Source organism: Tachypleus tridentatus, chromosome 6, assembly GCF_004210375.1.
Source record: "Tachypleus tridentatus isolate NWPU-2018 chromosome 6, ASM421037v1, whole genome shotgun sequence".
NCBI lineage: Eukaryota > Metazoa > Arthropoda > Merostomata > Xiphosura > Limulidae > Tachypleus > Tachypleus tridentatus.
Window position 1 is genome coordinate 92294687 of NC_134830.1, and position 19886 is coordinate 92314572.

The 19886-nt window shown below is 34.3% G+C and overlaps 1 protein-coding gene across 11 annotated transcripts in view; it reads right to left on the reverse strand.

Moving 5' to 3' along the window:
- LOC143253048 (uncharacterized) overlaps window positions 1-19886 on the reverse strand; it is an 87343-nt gene that overhangs the window by 15955 nt on the left and 51502 nt on the right. For all 11 annotated transcript variants that reach the window (XM_076506161.1, XM_076506167.1, XM_076506164.1 and 8 more), the window contains one exon: window positions 18663-18845. In XM_076506161.1, coding sequence (XP_076362276.1) covers window positions 18663-18845 — 183 coding nt within the window. The remainder of the gene's footprint in view (window positions 1-18662; window positions 18846-19886) is intronic.

The window sequence follows — 19886 nt, forward strand, 5'->3', positions numbered from 1 at the left end:
TTGATATGTGAAAGTTTCTTTCATTTGCTGATGCTTAATACAAGCATATTCTTAAAATCAAAAGGTTTGGGTGCTCAGTTACGTTCACATCTATACATGTTGTGTCTGGTAACCCAAGTATCCTGATATAACCTAACAACAATTTTAACAATTTTTTATCATCTATGTTTGTGAAATCATTAAATTAGAAAAATAAAAGTTAACATTTCCTCATACTGCAAATCTATTTCTAATAGGTATTAATCATCTCTCATCCCAAAGCTACTTTGATTTGCTCTCTAAGCATTGCTGATTTCATTTTTCTCTAGCACTCCAGTTGTGCACCCTTTCAGAAGATATGCTGATCACGTGATTACTCTTCCACCAACCCTACCATGCCATCTATATTATTACAGCTAGCTCCCTATTTGTATTTAGCAAAGAGATATACAGTACCAAATCAGCATAGAAATGCTGTGAAACATGGCATGAAGAAACATGACATATACAAACTTGATAAATCTAGTGTGGAAGCAATAATGGCTTATATGAGGAAATGCCTAGGGTAAGCCCTCAAATTATATTAGATTATGATAATTGTACAAACCCACTCAAAAAAGTTTCTTGGTCCACCACTCCAACCAGAAACAAAAAATGGTAAGAAGGACCTAGACTACACAGATCACAGGTCAGTAGAGATAAGCAAAAATCCCTACCTGCTTTTCCTCATGAAGCCCATGAGTGATGGTCTCATATATACAATACAGTGAAAAACGTCAGATGGTCTTCCAGAAACACCCAATCTCGAGCATTACATAATGATATGGAGTTAGTTCACACACACACACACAAAAAATATTAAAAGCATGCATAACTAGGTAACACCTGGCACTAGAAGGGATCTTGAAATATAAAGTACATCACAGAAACAAAATAAGGAATAAAAAAAATATGTTTAATTATGTCAGTCAAAGGTTAACAGATATATGTCCACAGAATCACCATAGGAGAAAGACACAGATAGGTCAAACTGATAAAGTGCAAAAATTATTGGGAGTTGTCTACATGCCAGCCTGAATAATCTCTTCCAAAAGTTGGTGGTTGGTTGGTTGATTTAGTGCTTTATGGCATAAAGCAGCGAGGTTATCTGCACCAAACGTCTGGTAAAAAGGTAAAAGTAAATTCAGTAAAATTCATAAAAGGAAATTAAAGTAAAACAAAACAAAGTTAAAAATAAATAAATAAATAAATAGCATAAAACCAATGTTTACATCTAGTCTACTACATCAAGAGAAAAACTACAGTCATTCAAGTTGTAAAGGACTTTCTGTAGCGTAACTGTAATAATCATAACTCACCAGGAAGACTAACAGGTAAGTACAAAAACCAACATTAGTCACCTGAAGTTGGCCTTTCCAGTTTTGGTTTCGAGTTACTTAATGTTATGGTCAGTTTCTAATTTCAAATTGAACTAGATGAACTGTGATTTTTAAAAGGGAGCCACATTAAAAAGGTGTAAAGTATATATTAAAAAACTTAAATAACATTAAAAAGATTAATGGTCTTTAAAAAACTAAAAACACTACCAAGGTAAACAGTGTCACCATCACCAATAACACTGTCTAACTTTATAAACAAACCTTGGGACAGAACATGCTTAAAATGGTGCCATCGTTGTGAATCATAATAATGACAAGAAAGTAAAATGTGGCTTTGTGTGATCCCAGTGTTACACAAACTACAAACTGGTGCATCAGTTCCAGATAAAAGAAAATGATGAGTTAAGAAACTGTGACCAATGGGTAGTTTAGTTAGAACAACTTTCTTTTTCTGATCCTTATGGGAACAAGACGGCCAAAGTCCAATATGGGATTTTATTTGAAAAAGCTTGTTTTCGCATTGGTCACTCCAACTCGACTGCCAGATGGCATGGAGAGGAGCCGAGCCTTGAATACAGGACCATAGTTCATGTATGGGCCAGACACAGCGGTGACAGTGCCAGAGCACATAAACTTAGCTGCAGTGTAGACGACCATGTTCCCATGAATACTAACATGGCCTGATATCCAGAAAAACTGGATAGGAGTAGATGTTAAAGATAAATAGGCCAGTCAGTTTTTATATTGGCAAGAACAAGGTGTGAATCAACATGAAGCAATTCCAAGACCAGTAGAGAACTAAGCCAGTCAGTATTAATCGTGCAGTTCGGGTACTGCTTAGCTTCTTTGTGATCCAGGGCAAGATAAATGGCATACAGTTCAGCAGTGAACACAGAAGTTGTACAGGGGATTCTGTGGGCAAACACCAAACCACAACAAGCCATGGCAGAGCCCACACAGTCACCTGATTTCGAACCATCTGTATAAACAAGAATGGAAGGATGGTTTGAAAGATGTTCAGCAAATAGCAGACAGTATTTCCAATCAGGAGTGTCTACTTTTCTCAAATGACTTAAAGATAGGTCACAATTGGGGATTGTAAGAAGTTATGGTGGGATGGGCTGGCCAGTGGATATGGAAATGTTATCCAAGGACAGACAGATCTAATTCATCTAACTGTGCCTGGATACAAAGGCCAAAAGGAGCAATGGCAGACTGTCTGCTCTGAAAAAGTGTGGCCCACTGAGGAAGGAAGATACAACCCAGGTGGAATGCTTTGGTAAGGAACGAAATTTCAAAGCATACAGTAAGACAGTTGCAAACGGCAGAGGTGCAAAGAAGGTTCATGAGACTCTGTGTATAAGCTCTGAACTGGGGAAGTGCAGAAAGCCCCAGTGCAGAGACGAAGTCCTTGATGATGAATAGGGTCTAGCATATTTAAGGCCGATGGCCTGGCAGAGCCACAGACGAATGATCCATTGTCAAGTTTTGATCGAATAAGAGCACAATATATCTTTAGCATAGAACGTCAATCCGCTCCCTAAGTAGTGGTAGAGAGGACACGGAGAATGTTCAGTGCTCTTGTACATTTGACCCATAGCTGCTTGATGTGTGGTATAAAGGTTAGCTTTCAGTCAAAGATAAGCCCCAAGAACTTAGTCTCAGAGACCACAGGCAGCAAAACTTCACTGATACAGAGTTCAAGATCAGGGTGAACACCCTGTTGGTGACAAAAGTGCATGCAAACGGTTTTAGAGAGAGAGAAGGTAAAGCCATTTGCTGTGGTCCACTTCAGTAAACAATTGAGGGCATTCTGTAGCTGCTGCTCAATATACCTCATGTTCGACGACTGACATGAGATTTGAAAGTTATCGACATAGAGCCCGCTTGCAACAGTGAGAGGGAGTTCTTCAGTGACGACATTAATTTTTATACTGAAAAGTGTGACACTCAGAATACAGCCCTGAGGGACTCCAAGTTCCTGTAGAAAGGAACGGGAAAGTGCCAAACCCACATGAACTCAGAATCTCCTGTCCATTAAAAAAAGTTTAATAAAAATGAGCAAATGGCCAAGTAACTCATATATATGGAGATCTTGAAATATGCCATACATCCATGTTATCAATTGAGAAAGGCTTCTCTGATTAACGTTTCAAATTAAATCAGGTGGTCCATGGAGGAGCACTCCTCAAAACCCACACTGGGTGGGCGAGAGGAGGTGGTTTGATTCGAAGAACCAAACAAGACAAGCCTTAACCATCCTCTCTAAGGTCTTACAGAGAAAGTTTGCAAAAGCAATTGAACGGTAGTTTGAAGGAATCTTGGGATCTTTCCCAGACTTGGAGAAAGGAGGACAATAGCCTGGTGCCAGGCATCAGGAAAAACATTCTTCTGCCAGATCTGGTTAAAAACAACCAGAAGGACAGCAAAAGAAGCAAGAAATAAATGGTGCAGCATATCATAGTGTATATCATCAGGTCCAAACAATGTACTGCCAGACGAATGAAGGGCCAGTTTGAGTTCCACCAGTGTAAAGAGATGATTGCTCTGCCTGAGTCTTGATGGCTAAAAAAGTGGACGACGAGGCAGAAGTGCTAGATACCCTGCAAAAGCTTTCACCTAGAGTATCAGCAATGCTCTGGGTATCAGCTACTTCCTGGCCATTAGAGAGCAAGATCGAGAAGGGGACAGAGTGATATTGCCCACTGACCTTTCGATTCTTGTCCAAAATGACTTTGGAACTGGTGGTAGAGAACATGGTAGTTGTGAACTTAATCCAAGGTTCCTTCTGGCTTTGATGTCTTACCCATTGAGCATGTGCATGGGCCCACTGGAAAGCAATGTGGTTCGAGAGTGTGGGATATGTACGGAAAGTATCCCAGGCTCATTTTAAGCCTTCGGTGCTATGTAGCAGGTAGGATGGACGAGGATATAGTGAAAAATGTGTTGAGTTAGGAATACATTCAGCAGCTGCTTGTATAATACAGTCAGTTACTGCTGCCACACAGTCATCTATTGATGGTTTACAGACAATGGCAGGATCAAGCTCTGTGAGAGCAGTGAAAAAAGACCAGTTTGCCTGATCCAGCATCCACCAGGGCACGCGGGTTGGGTGGCATCGACCATGGCCAGTCTCTCTCAAGATTATGGGAAAATGATCACTGCCTCATGGATTACTGTCAACCCTGCATGAAAAATGGGAAAATAATGAAGGGGAGCAAACTGAGAGATCAATAGCAGTAAAAAACTGACTAGGCACATGGAAATAAGTAGAAAAACCAGTAATAAAAGAGAAAGGTTGTGATCAGAGAGCATACACTCTACTGAGCAACCCCTCCTATCAATACCAGCACTTCCCAAGAGGGGATGATGTTCATTGAAGTCCCCAGGATGAAAAAGGAAGACAGCAACTGTTCAATGAGTGCATCAAGGTCTGATTGATCATATGTCTCTCCAGGTCATAGATAGATAGAACAAACAATGATGGTATGACCCAAGGAAACACGGATGGCTATGGCCTCCAAGGGTGTATCGAGTGGCAGACAGGTTGGGCATATGCTGATCAACCAACAGTGCCACTTCTCCATGCACTCATCCATCACACAGCTTGTCATTTCTGTACAAATAAAACTGCTGAAATATGACTGTATCAGCAGGTTTCAGATATTTTTCCTGGTAGGAAAGACATACAGGATGGTAGGAAGCAATCAGTATTTTGATGTCATCCAGATTAGAATGTAACCTTGACAGTTCCATTGTATCGAGGTGGCCATTTTTACTCATGTGTAGGCAAACTGGGTGAAGAACCCTTTGTTTATGACCATGTCTTTTTTCTTTACTGTCCTTATTCCAGGGAGGTCTACTGACCTTCATGGATCCTGCCCTAAGTTGACTGGGCAAGTTTTTGCTGTTGGAAGAGGATTCCAGTGACTGAGGATGTCAACGAATGATTGTTTTGTATCTTGGGGTGAGAGAGAAAGATGTGCCCGAGGAAATGCCTGTGCCCAGAACCAAATGAAGTGTATCACGGGATTTCATGCAATGTATGTTAGGGACAAAGATGGGTATTGAAGTTGATTCATCAACTTTTTAAAAAAAACTTTTCATTTGTTTGGAGAACGATTCTTTAGAAGGCACAGAGAGATCTGTCTGCACTCCAATGGTAGCTGTACAACAAAGTGCAGCAGCATACATCCAAGATGAGATGATGGGCAGCAATTTTTGAGCCTCAAGATAGTTAATGTTATGAATCATTTTAAAGTTCTGCACATTCTTTTCTTCCAATCATTTAGGGAAAGAATGAAAGTAGGATGGGTGAGAGCCATTGCAATTGACACAATGAGGGTCCATTTCACACTCATAGACATCATGGTCCTTGCCACTGCAACGAGCACACATCAAGGAACCATGGCATGATGTCTTCAAGTGACCAAACCGTTGACACCGGAAACATCGGAGAGGGTTTGGAATGTATGGCCATACTCTGCAATTAAGATATCCTGCCTTGATGGAGGCAAGCAGACATGGTGATGTAAATGTCAGAATGAGGACATTGGTTGGCATCGAAATTCCATCTTTGCGAGTGGAGATATGCCTCACTGCAGAAACTCCTTGGATGGAGAAACCAGTGAGAATCTCTGACTCTTGGATGTTCTTCTAATCCCTCTCAACCATAACTCCTTGTGATGAATTCAAAGTAGCATAAGGTGTAACCTCTATCAGTATATTCCCAATAGCCTTTGAATGCAAGAGGAGTTCACTGTGTTGAGATGTGGATTTTTCCACCAATATGTCACCAGATTGAAGCTTTTTTACTGAATTTCGAGATCTAGCAAGCCCCTCTAGTCCCTTCTGAAAGAAAAAGGGAGACATTTGTCCTAAAGATTTGTCTGAAAGTGAGAGCAATATAAGAAAGTGAGGTACAACAGGTGATCGGATGGTGAGAATTGCTGTTCAGAATCTTCAAGACGTGGTCGTTTACCTATTGACTGTTTTTTTCACTATTTTAAGATTTTTAATTGGAGTATCTATAATAAAGAATGGGAAATTTTGGTGCCCACTGATCCCACCCACCATGGAGTCCTACAAGGGGATGCACTACAATGTCAAACAAGGACACTGCAGCGTCAGGGTTTTGTAAGCACTATACCCAAACACCAGCATCAGATATAATGTCCACAACACCTGTTGAGAACATCAAACACTGGTACTTGGTTGACCCTAGCCCAAGGGGGCCATCCCAAGGCTGCCTGTTTAAAGGAGTTCAAGGCCAAAGTGATGTGTGAGGGTTGGACCCATCAACCACCAGAATCCTCTCCTCCTCTTCACACATGGGTGGATGTTTAGATCCTAGAGGAGGTACACTGAAAGAACAGAACCTTCCCTGGGAGGTCCCCTCATCACATGCAGGAATCCACACAGAGGAGCCATAGGTTGGTGGACTTGGGCAGCAAAAAACATAGTTAAATGATGAATTTGATGAAAAGAATATTGTTGCAGATGATGACATCCCCTGGACATGTCAGAATACACCAGCCACATGAGTCGAAAAAACCAAACTGACAGTAGTAGGTGTCAGATCACAAGAAACAGAGGGATTCCATGGAACAATATACAGAAATAAAAATCCAAAAAAGGAGATAGTACAAACCACATAACACTGCAGGGAACAAACTGGACAAAGAATATAATCTAAATGGTGGTACAGGTGGTCAATTTAAAATAAAGAAATAGGAAGAAAGGTTAAAACAACAGCTTTGAGCAGCAGAAGTTTTGGGAAGAAAAGCCTGATCTGGATGGAGAATAACACATGAGGAATGGTAAATGATGTGAGAAACATAAATGGCTGAAATAATGGCACAATAACTTCATGCAAGGGTAAGGAGGAAGTAGGCTGGAAAGGAAAAATGGCACAAGAAACAGATTGCAATGAGTGCACAAGAAGAAATGGATATATTTCAATCCAGCAGGGAAAAAGGGAAGTGGCAGATGGACCAAATGAAAGATAACTCCCACTGTGGTCAGCTCAATGACAAGCCAAGAAGTAAAGTTGGCCCATACCTCAAAGTGAGGGTCATGGGAAGGTCCAAGGGATTATGGGGGAAGAGTTCAAAACATTTCATGCTCATCTGAACAGGCAATTTGACAGCATACAATTTTCCATAGAACATGAAGCCAATACACTTGCATCCTTCAGTTTTCTTGTTCACAAAGATGCAAGTTTAGAGAAGTTGACCACTACTGTTTACCAGAAGATTGAAACAAATAAATATCTGAATTTGTACTCATGCCATACAATAGTTGTCAAAACCATAATTATTAAAGCACTAAAATCTAGTGTTACAAGTTTCTCATTTTACCTACATGAGAATATTTTGAAGAATAAGTTAACTAAAACAATTTAATGTGTGTTATACAGTTCATATGCCTCAACTATTTATGACCCAATAACTTATAACACAATGAAAAGAAAAAAAGACTTCTTCCTTACATACAAGGCCTAGGAGAAACACCATGTAGGATAATGGATAAACCTAACATCATCATACTTTTTTTATATGGTCCTACACTATGCGACAGTCTTACAAAGATAAAAGCCCTTCTTCTCAGTCCTTTCACAAAGAACATGGTTTATGAAATCTAGGTATGAGTGTAACACATCTATTACAAGTAAGGTTCAAATAACACTAAAGGCCTTTGCTATAAACACATCAGGAAATAGACTACATCATTGATCTAAAAATGCCAAAGTAACAGACAGAAAAATAACAATGAATTTAGAAAAATTAATGAAGTTATTAGCATCCAAGAACAAGACAGTGAACCGTCAATGGGTATTAATCAAAACAACAGCTAACAACTACTTAGTACTGCATGTACACCACTAATAAAAGTAATAAAACATTATTTGTTGTGGTTTAACTTCACAATGAATTATTTGAAGTTGAAAAATTCCTTTATTTGTATTTGTCTATATAATATACATAATCTTATTTTCCTCATGTTTATTACACTAAAGCCATAAATTTATATTTTATATTCATCATAACTCTATGTTTTATAACTTTAATACCAATGTCAGTTCCTGTTACATCTGTTGCCCAGATAGCTGTTTTAAAGCAGAATCCCACAGTTTAGTATTTTTATTGCTCTATACAATAATGCTTGATGAAAGTTTTGTTAGTGCACTGAAAGTGTGCAAATAAAGAACTTTAACAGAGAAAAGTTTGTGTATAATTCTACATATTAATTTACCTACGTTATGAGTCTTAAACAACTATTAACAACTCACTACAAATGGTGTATTGAAGATATTGTTAAACAATTTCAAAATATAAGCATTATACTATCCAAAACTGAAAACCATTTAACCTACCTTGTAGTTACAACATGATATTTAATGGACTAAACTTCTGTTATCATATTGAGAACAAGCATATCTCAATTATCTTACACAATTCAAAACAGCTATTCTTCATGAAATAATATCTTTATACAAATAAAAAGTATTCTTTACAATTGACAACAAAATGTGTTACAACTGAGTCTGCAGTAAATGTTCAAGATAACAAAGATATTATGAGAATTACTGGAATCAGTGCTGATCAAGAATATCACAAGATCAAACATAGACAAATTAGGACTCAAAAAACTGTTATTGTTATTTATGTGACATGGACAGAAGAATGGAGGTAAATACACATGCAGTCATAAATTTAAGTGACAAATGTCTCAATAATAATGAAATATTATCTCTTAGACTTGTTATGTATTGTAATTTATCCTGGACGAGTTTCTAATCTATTATATTATGTATACTAGGTATTAAGATTTCAAATTGCCAGAAAATTTTAATTTTGGAGTTAATTAGATATTAATAAGTATTAAATTTCTGATATTTGTCAACAAAGTTGATATACAGTTTTCTTTCTTAACATAAATATATTTTAATATAAAAACAACAATACAATTTATAATAAGGATTTTTACAAATATTGGCTAATATGCAGGAGTTTTACAAACTATACTGAGTCTTTTACCTGGTCTAGAACTGAATATTTTATTGATGGTCCAGGTTCACAACAAATAAATTAATTCTGAGTTGATATTGTTATACCTTGCCTAAGCTAGCATTGCATTTTCTTGACTGGTGTCACACTGGAGAAGATATTTAATGCTTTCATATAAATAACAACATTCAAAGTAATTCACTGAAGTTGAACAGTTTGTAATGTTCAAAATCTGTAAACATTCCTGGTCAAATTCTGTAGTTTTCTGATTAATAAGCATTAACCACAATTATAGTTTCCTAGGCTTACATTATACTGACTACTGTAACCAAAAATAATAACTGTACCTTGGCATGTCAGTTTTATATAACAATCACACAATATTATTGAACTTTCAGCAATGTTCAAAAACATGTAAACCATGTTGTTGATTCTTGATCTAGAGAATTTTCTACACATTTAGAGAACAGGTGGGATTTGCACAATACAGAGCCAACAATATATGTTACATGTATCAAAGTGAAACACACATAGGTATCAAAATAAACATGTAGCAGCAAACCCATTACACACTTAGTTCTGTTCCTACCCTGAAACAAATACACTATACTCAAGAAGTTGCTAATACATTAGATCTCACAACTACTAATGAAGTGTGTTTCCAAGTTCAAGAAGCCCTAAAATCATTTATGAGTAAACCTTGGAACAATATAACTAAAAAAAAAACAACCTTTAAGCCATCAGTAATTTAATCTTAAACTGCCATTATTATGAGCAAAAGACAGAAGAATTGTTAATGAACACAAACACCAAAGACTATCTTCAGATCCAACTGTATGTAAAGAAAAACTTAAATAAAGAAGTTTGGAACATGACAAAATGAAATAAGCATGATTCTGTACAAAATATTATCTGTACACATTCAGTTTCTCCATAGCTTTATGATTTGCCTAAGATACATAAACCTAATGTACATATGTGACCTATTGTATCTTACATACATTAACCAGTCCACAAAACAGCCAAATTTATTCCTAGCATGCTAAACCCTCTAACAACAGACCCAGTTTATTCAATTAGAAACTCATGTTTCTAATATTATGGCTAGCCTCAACACTTTCACTTTTCATCAACCTACCTACTGAAGATACTATGGATATAATACAGAAATTATAAAATAATGACATCTCACTTCCAATAAGAACTTTATCAGCATCCCAAATCATAATTTACCTGGTCATCTGTTTCAATACAAATTACTTCTGTTTTTTTTTGTTTGTTTTGAAGTTCTCATAAACCTACATGAGGGCTATTTGAACTAGCTGTTCCTAATTTAGCAATGAAAGGCTGAAGGGAAGGCAGCTAGTCATCTACTGCCAACTGCTGAGTGACTTTTAAAAATGGTAGTGGGTTTTACTGTCACATTATAATGCTCCTATGGCTGAAAGGACAAACATGTTTGGTGGGATGGGTATTTGAACCTGCAACCCACAGATAGCAAGTTCAGCATGCTAACCACCTGGCCAAGCCACACCTACTTCCACTAGAATGGCTGATTTTACAGAATGTCAGATAGTACTCCAATAGGTTCACTTTTATCACTAGTGGTAGCAAAAACATTCATGCAACATTCTGAATGCCATTTTAACACTATATCTTTATCAACCTCACATATGATTAAGATATGTTAACAATGCATTTATTTTATGGATCCATGGAGAGAAAGAGCTCAAAATCTTTCATGCTTAACTGAACAGGCAATTTGACAGCACATACTTTTCCACAGAACTTAAAGTTGGTAGCACACTTGCATTGCTCAATGTTCTTGTTCACAAAGATACAACTTTTAAGAAGTTGACCATTAGCATTTATTTTAAGAAGACTCAAAGAAATAAATATCATAATATATGCTCATACCATAAAACAGCTGTTAAACCTGGGATTATCAAAACAGTAAAATCTAGAGATACAAATACAGGTTCCTTAATTTATCTACATGAAAAAATATGCATCTTGAGAAGATTTTCAGGAATAAGTTATCAAAATGAAATGATTCAATGTGTGTTGTATGGTTCATCTGTCTCAAATATTAATGAACTATAACTGAAAATCACAATGGAAAGTAAAATAAATTTCTTCCTTATATACAAAGGTCTAGGAGAAAAATTTTGAATGATAATAAATAAAACTATGATCACCGTAGTTTTCTTACGTCTTCCTACATTACTGACATTATCGAGAAAGTAAAATTCTTACTTCCTAATCCTCTCACAAAAAACATAGCTTACAGTAGTAGATGTGAGTGTAATAAATAATACATTATGGAAATGCAATCTCTTACAAGTAAGATTCAAAGAACACCAAATATATATTAAGATCTTTGCTGTAGCTTGTTACCTTCAGGAAATCTACCATATAACAGACCTAAAATATGTCAAAGTAATAGACAGAATAGAAAACACCAAACTTAGAATAAAATCAAAGAAGCTATTGCCATCCAAGAATAAAGCAGTGGACCACCAAATAACATTAATAAAAACAAAAAAAGCTAAAAACTATTCAATACTGTATGGACACTATAAATAAGACATAAAAAGATCTTATTTGTTGAGGTTTTGATGTAAAAGTGAACATTTAATTTTACAACATTTTATTTGAAGCTGAAAAATTCATTTATTGCTATTTCTGTACATAATATCTATAACTGTATTTTCTTTATGTTTATTATATCAAAGAAATTGATATATATATTTTATATTTATCTCAACTGTATATGTTTAATAACTTTAATACCAGATGTTATTGTTAGAACTCTTGCCTAAATACGTGTTTTAAAGCAGTATCCTATAGTTAAGTGAATTTTTATGTTTCTGTACATTACTGCCTGACAAATGAAGATCCAAAATCTCACAAATAAAAGTACTTTAATGTAGAAAAAAGTCTGTGTAAAAGTTAACATTTTTCTAAATAGAAAATGTATTTCTAATAATACTTACCTCCTCTCAAACTTATAGCTAATGCTTGACTGCCAGGACTTCTTCCTTTGCACATTTAAGCATTGGTTTGATATTTTTTACCTTCATAAATGTGCCCTCTCTATATAACCATCTCATTCAACTAATAATATCACTTTTTTGAGACTAACTGAATTTCCATTTCTAACACTGGCTCTTAGTGGTGAGAAATGGCAAGAGTGTGTCAGCAGAGGTAAGTATTATTGGAAATTCATTTTCAATTTAGGACAATTTTAACTTTCACCTCTACTCTAATTTATAGCCAGAATCACACAATGATAAGGTGGAGGGACTAGTGAAGGAATTATCTATACAGAAAGCATCTGCATAGATTATAGGTATGTCAATAGAAAATTGTGTCATGGATAAAAATGTACGAGTTATCATCACTACAGGCCATGTTCCAACCATGTTGCCAAGGTTCCATTACTCAGAACTGGAATTTAGGGGTCATGGTCCCTATATTCCACATTGGTAGCTAGAACAATTGAATTTGTTTTATGTTATGAGTGTATCTCAATCTATACCCATAAGTGTGATGTATCATGACCCACCAAAATCACAAGAAAGAATGCAACCTGAAAAAGTCCAAAAGGCAACATTCCATCCTCAAAATGATTGGATCATGAAGGCCTTACCAAACTAAAGGAAACAGAACTTATCCAGTCTTCAGTTATGAACATTCACCCCTCACTCCCACGTTATGTGAGAAAAGTACATTCTACTTGCCCCCAGAATTATTATGGGGAGGATGTGGAATAACTGTGCTCAACCAAAGACCCAGGATAGGACCACTCCACATTCAGAATAACAAGAAAACAGTAGACAATCTTACATGAACAATGTACTGAACTAACACTGATTAAAAACAAGGGCCATGCAGATCCCAACAAGATAGTTAAGCATCAAATTTGTACTGGTGCCATTCTTACTGATTTCTGGAAAAAAATATCCAGGAGTCCAGGTAGGAAAGCCTCTAACTTTGCTCTTTTCTTCAAAAGTGGAGGAATTCACTTTAACATTTTGGAGGAAAAACCTCTGTTGAACACCCCACTGACCAGAAACTGAGTGTGGTAAAACAACCTAGCTCTACTAGAATTGGGGTGGGAGGGTAATGCACACTGGGGAGTATTGTGGAACAGTGTTTTGGAAACAGAGTAATAGGTGAGCCAAGTTCCCTAAATTTTTAAAAACAAACTGACCCCAATTTATTCTCTCCATTGATCAGCAGGATCTCCTTATACTTTACTCTAGATAATCCATGAATGGTAGTCCTGGGCAAAACTTGCTACAGACTGGAAACCTGTGAAAACGAGGTAAGAGTCCTGACAGGTAGCGCTGAAAAATTAACTACTCTGATAATCTAACAGAAATGTCTAAGATAACCACATGGGGGTAGGTAAAAACTCTGAGTTGAATAGACTGTCAGATCAAGTAGCTAATGAGAAATAAAAGTACTGATGATGGTCTGCACACACACAACAGTCTACAGAATGACCTTTAGTTGGCAATTCAACTGAGCTGCTAAGGTCATGGAAATGTGACAAATCTGATTATATGTGACTTTCAGAAGATTCATCACTTTCAATGTAAGCCCAGAATAAAAAGTCATTGTCTAGTATCTCTAAAGGCATTAGTGACAAGCAACAAAATCTTGAAGACCTTCACTGAACATGACCATAATTGAAATCTAATTGAAAACAGAAATGAGAAATAGTGATCATATGAATCTGTAATAATGGTTTATCCTCTTTCCTATCTGACAGTATCTTGGTTAAGAAGAACTGGTTTGAGGATACAGAGAATGAGAATGCAGTCTGTTGACAAACAGCACAAATCACCCACACTTGTGATGTCCATGGGTCAGCAACCACAAAAAATAAACCTTTAGGTAAAGTGGATATATGGCATATGAGAGTCATGTTACAAACAGGTGTTAAAAAAAGAACATTTAATGTAAATGTAAAACACCCATCAGGTAACTGGAATGGTCATTTGAGACCAACGACCCAAAACAACATAAGAAATCTACTAAGGAGTAAGAGAATGTGTAGTTGTGAGAGTTGAACAGTAGCTGATGAAGCCACCATAAACAGGGCTATTGCGGAAGATGCAAAATCTCTGCCTAAGAGTCACATAATAAAAATGAGTTACTGTTAGCACTTCTGACTGAAATGCATTTAACCTCTTCTTAATATACTATAAGTGACATTACTGTAGAGAAGAGTTCATCTCAAAGACCAAAAAAAAACTGAGACAGTTACATGGCAATCCCAGAAATTAAATTTCTATGTTGTGAGAGACTGCAGAACCCCTATGCCTGCAATTCAAGCTTCTGAATAGCTGGACGTACCATATTACATCATGGCTGCCTCCACAGATATAACTGAGTAGTTACTAAAATTATTTGTAATGAAAACAAAAGAACAACCATAAAAAACTTTTATTAGGTAAATACATACATAGTCAAAATAAAAAACCTAGTACTTAGAATATTCTTTAATTCATCTAAATTTAAAGTAAAACAACATAGGATAATGTTTATTTTGTAAAATAAGATGTTTGATAGTCATAACTTATCTTGTAAAATTTAAAACCATTAAGGAACTAATAAGTATACTTGGAACATTTCTCACATTGTAATTAAATAAAAACATACTTGGAAATTTAAATAAGTAAACATCTTGTTAAAATTATACAAAAACTTGACGTAGCTTTAATATACATATATTTTACAATATTGGCAGGAATAAATTGTCAAAAATTCATGCTCAGAAATCAATAACACAAACAACTTGTATTTCTTATTATTACTACTTACTAAGTCTTGTTTAAGCTGTATATGACTACAGCTAGACTTTTGTTTTCACTCTTCAGCCCTTCTGACAATTTATATGCACACAGGCTAAACTGTGGTGTGTATGTCCCATCCACTTTTTAAAAGATGTGAATGTGTTATTTTTCAGCTTATTTATTTTTAAGTAAAACCAGTTGTCACGATAAATGATACATGCTCTAGGACCACACAGAAACTTGCATAACATTGCAATTGCTTCACCCATAGCTCCAAAGTAGAAAGTTTGATTTATTTTCTGTTGGTAACAAAACATAAACCACAGAGTCCCAACTAAACTAGCCACACTAAGACATGGTAACCATTGGTTTTACATGACACAAATTAATAATTCACAACAAAACGAGTAAAATGTGATCAACCTATCAGGTTTACATTCAAATTTAATTATACAAGCTTATTATTAATGTATGTAAATCAGGTTGATACCAAGAAAGCATATTTTAATTCAAGTTTGAAAACTATGTAACTTTTAATTTCTTAATTTAAGAAGGAAGTTTTCAAATAAATCCTGATTCTTTACTTCTCTATGTTACATGTCTCTCTACTCTGAATTCTTTTAAATTTTCATTCCTATTTTGCATTGGTTTCAGAATACCACTAATTGGAAACATCAGCTATGGATATTGATAGGCCAAAACTTAAAATAAGAAAGTTTCCCATCTTCATTGTTAAAAATAAATTTTATACAACCATCAAATAACCTCCTCCCAACTCTTCATCTTTTGAAAGTTACTTATTCACTTATGTTTACTTGTCAATGGTACATGATTATGACCAACAGAAAAGCCACTTTGTAAACTATGTGATTATAATGTCTTTATGTTAATTCATTAAAAGGTGTTAGTTTTGAAGCAAATTTTATTAAGTGAAGAATAACACTGAAGCTTTATTTATTAAATAATGACATTTTTTAAACATTTTCATGGATCAGTTGCAAAGCTTGATAAATTATAGTAGTCTTGAAGAATTGTTTTTTTTTTATCTGAATTACTGTTTGTTTATTAAAATGCATCAGTGAAAATGATAAAAATTTGACACACATTTAAGTGGAGAACATTTAGTGTTAATAAAATCCAGCTTCTGTGTAGCATGCTTGATTCCTAAAGTGTTAATTTTGTTTCTTTTTCAAGTACATTTGTACTTAGCAATATACAAAGTGATATAATATAATTCACAGTAGTTAGAAACAGTTTAAACATAATTAAACAATAAAATTCAATTGAAGCAATTGTAAAAAAAAGAAGTAAAAGGCTCAAAACTTTTAAATAAATAATTTTATTCTCCCTCACAACCTCTGAGTGATTTTAATTAAAAAAAAAAACACTTTAATTTATGTTTTTCAGCTTTTGATATGGATTATTTTGCTACAGTTAGTGCTAGGGTAGAAAAAAGAGATATAAAAACTACAAAAATTACCTAGCACTAAGATTAATTAGTCTAATTCAATAAATTCACAAACAAACCTTTAGTATCAATACCTTATCAAAAGCTATTTTTGTGCGCAGTATGCTTCCAACATTTACTGAAAACTTACTCACTTTTAGAAAAGTATGCATAATAAATTCTCAGTTTTTGTAAAACACTTATTTTCCAATACAGTCTGCCTTTTTATAAAATCTTCATTACACTGGTTGAGTATCTTTGTACTTCTAGGCACAAAATTATCAAGCACATGAAACTTAATTTAAAAAATAAAAGTAGCATGTTAACCCAGAGATTTTTTCATAGCTAATATATACATATATGTCCAAAATATGTTTTTTTCTCGTCCCAGGTATATTAAATATAGCATTTCTCATATATTAGGAAACAGGTATTCAAGAGATATTCATTATTTTCAGTCCATTTAAACTATTTTATATAGTTTTAATTATTTTTTATTGAATGAGTAATTATAAGTAATTGATCAGTTCTTAATTGTATTTATTTTGTGTGCATCTTATTATATGTGTTATGAATTTGACTGCATAGGCAATGCACATACAGAACAAAACAACACCACAATTTTCAATCAGATATACATTTAATGACTTTACCTACTTTCACAATTTGATGTTTACAGGCACTATTTATGACATAGTATATTGTTTTAATGCATTTTCTAAAAGTAAAGTTGAAAAGTATATGAAGTTAAATGTCTTCATTACAGCTAAGTATTTTTAACAATTTTGTAAAAACTTTATAACAGGCAACAACTCAGTCCAAAATCAATCATGATATTTAGTAACAAAAGTGACAGGCATCTGCAAGATTCAAGCCATTAACTGTTACAGAATATTTTGATTATATAAATTAAAGTTTTTTTTGCTTTCATCTGTAAAAATTTTTACAGAAAATACTTCAAATTCTCCATATTGAGTATCTCTATATTATGAAAACTAGCATTAATGTACGTTATATTGTTTAGACTGTACAATGTATGTGAAACATTCATGTGACAGATTTGCAGCTTAAGTTTTCATTGATTGCCTACATCTGTATGTCTACTTGCAGAAACCATTCATTCAATATTAGAGGAACAACAGCTGTTTTTAACCATGTGACATGCTTCATGTAGTTTAATGTTTTTACACTCAATAATACATACTCATGTTAATCTAAAGCATGAAAGTCAATACTTTTTCTTTCAATTTTAAATACTGAGAAAAATTAAAAGAAAAGCTCAATTGTGAGTTATCTAATGTTATATTAAGAATAACTGCAGTAAAAGTTAGGAAATTAAAGAATGAATCATGTAATGACCCAGTAATTTACAAACACTTTTAAAGAAATTCAAATTTGTCTTTGATATGTTGCTATAAATATATCATCAGTTGACATAGTGTTTTCCTTTTTTAAGTAGTCTACTTTGGAACTTAAATCTACTTACTAAATTTAGATTTATTACTGAATAAATTAAGAAAAAAATACAAAAACAATTTGATTACAGAAAGTTGTCACTGTTATCAAATTTCACACAGAGCCAATTGAGGGTTACCTGCACTTCCTGTCTCTAATTTTGAAGTGATGTACTGGAGGGAAGGCAGTTAGTGAACAGTAGCCCAGTGGTTGACCCAGGTTACAAAAAAACCTTATCAGTAAAAGATATGCTAATAACCATAGATAAATGATGCTAAAATCTACATAGGATAGTTACAAATTAAAATAATTATAAGGTCAAAACCAAATCAGATACAAGGACAATAATTAACTAACTTACTATATTAGCTTCTAGGGAAAAAAAAGGGGTACAAATCCTAGTTGAATGGAAACAGATTAATTAAATACTTACTTCAAAAGACAGGGAACTATGGTTCAATAAGAACAAACAGGAGTATTTCTAACAGAAAAAAAAGATTGGTAAAGAATAGTTTATATCTTTAAAAGCCCTCAAAATTTTCCCCTAGGACTAGCATTAAATAGCAATGTTCTGGATAACACTTACATGGCTGTACCCTGTAGATTGATAACAGCAAGGCAGATATGACATACTTGTTTTAATATCTTCCTTCACCTTACAACGTCTATAGCATGCATGCAATTTTGTAGATTTGTGGTTTATGGTTAAAGCCTCCTCTATTTCAGGAATACCACTGTAATTAGCCAATGTGTGATGATTCACATGTACCTGAAAAATTCAACAACATTCATTTTCTAAAAACATATATTTAGTCTCAAACTTTGAAAACAAAAAGAAATGTAATTCAAAAATAATTATTAAAAAACTTGTTATCAAGAAAACAGTGTTCAACGTACACTGTTGGAAAAAAGTATTTGTTTCAACAGCATTAAAAAATATACACAAATGGAGCTGTTTGTACAAAATGTACCCAAAGATTCAGCACTTACCACCTGATAAACAAATCATGTTTAGTTATTTAAACATTTGTAATATTTAAAAATGTTTAGGTAATACCAAAATGCAGTAATATTCTATTAATACAAATATTTTAACAAAACAATTGAACAAATTGTAGTAAATGAGCTGCATATCAGTATGCTGAAACACAATGGTTCAAAGATAACATATTGTATTTTGAGTTTACTACATGCTTAAATAACAAGTTTCTTGTCAAATGTTTTAATATGCAATTTTTGTTGCTGGTTGTTCAAATGCTGTAAACTGGATGCTTGTTACTATTAGAATGCCTTGATTAGGGATCACTGCTTGAGCCTTTGCTTTTTCTCATTTATATTAATGATACTGACCAGGACATAATTAATAAAGTAGTAATGTTTGTTAATTACTATAAAATTTTGGGTACTTTTAGCTGTATTCAGCTACCATAACTCAAACTATCCTGAATTTGTGTTTTGGTCGAAGGTGCAACAGGCACTGTAACATCTGGAAGATTGAACTTTCTAATTACAAGGCAAACAACACCAATTCTGCAACACCTCCACTGTTTCCAAAGCTGTATTCTTTATATGTACTTTTATGCCAGTCTTTTAATGATGTGAGAAATTAGAAATGTAACTTGATTAATCAATTTTTATTTGTAGACATTATCTAATTTATATTTTATAAGTCTAGCAAGTAATACATACCAATGTTAACTTGTGTTAAGTCATTAGTTTACTTAGCTAAACCAAATCCAGTTTAATTATGATGAGCTCTCCTACATGTATACTGTAGGAAGTAGAGAAAAGTGAAAATAAAAGAATGGCT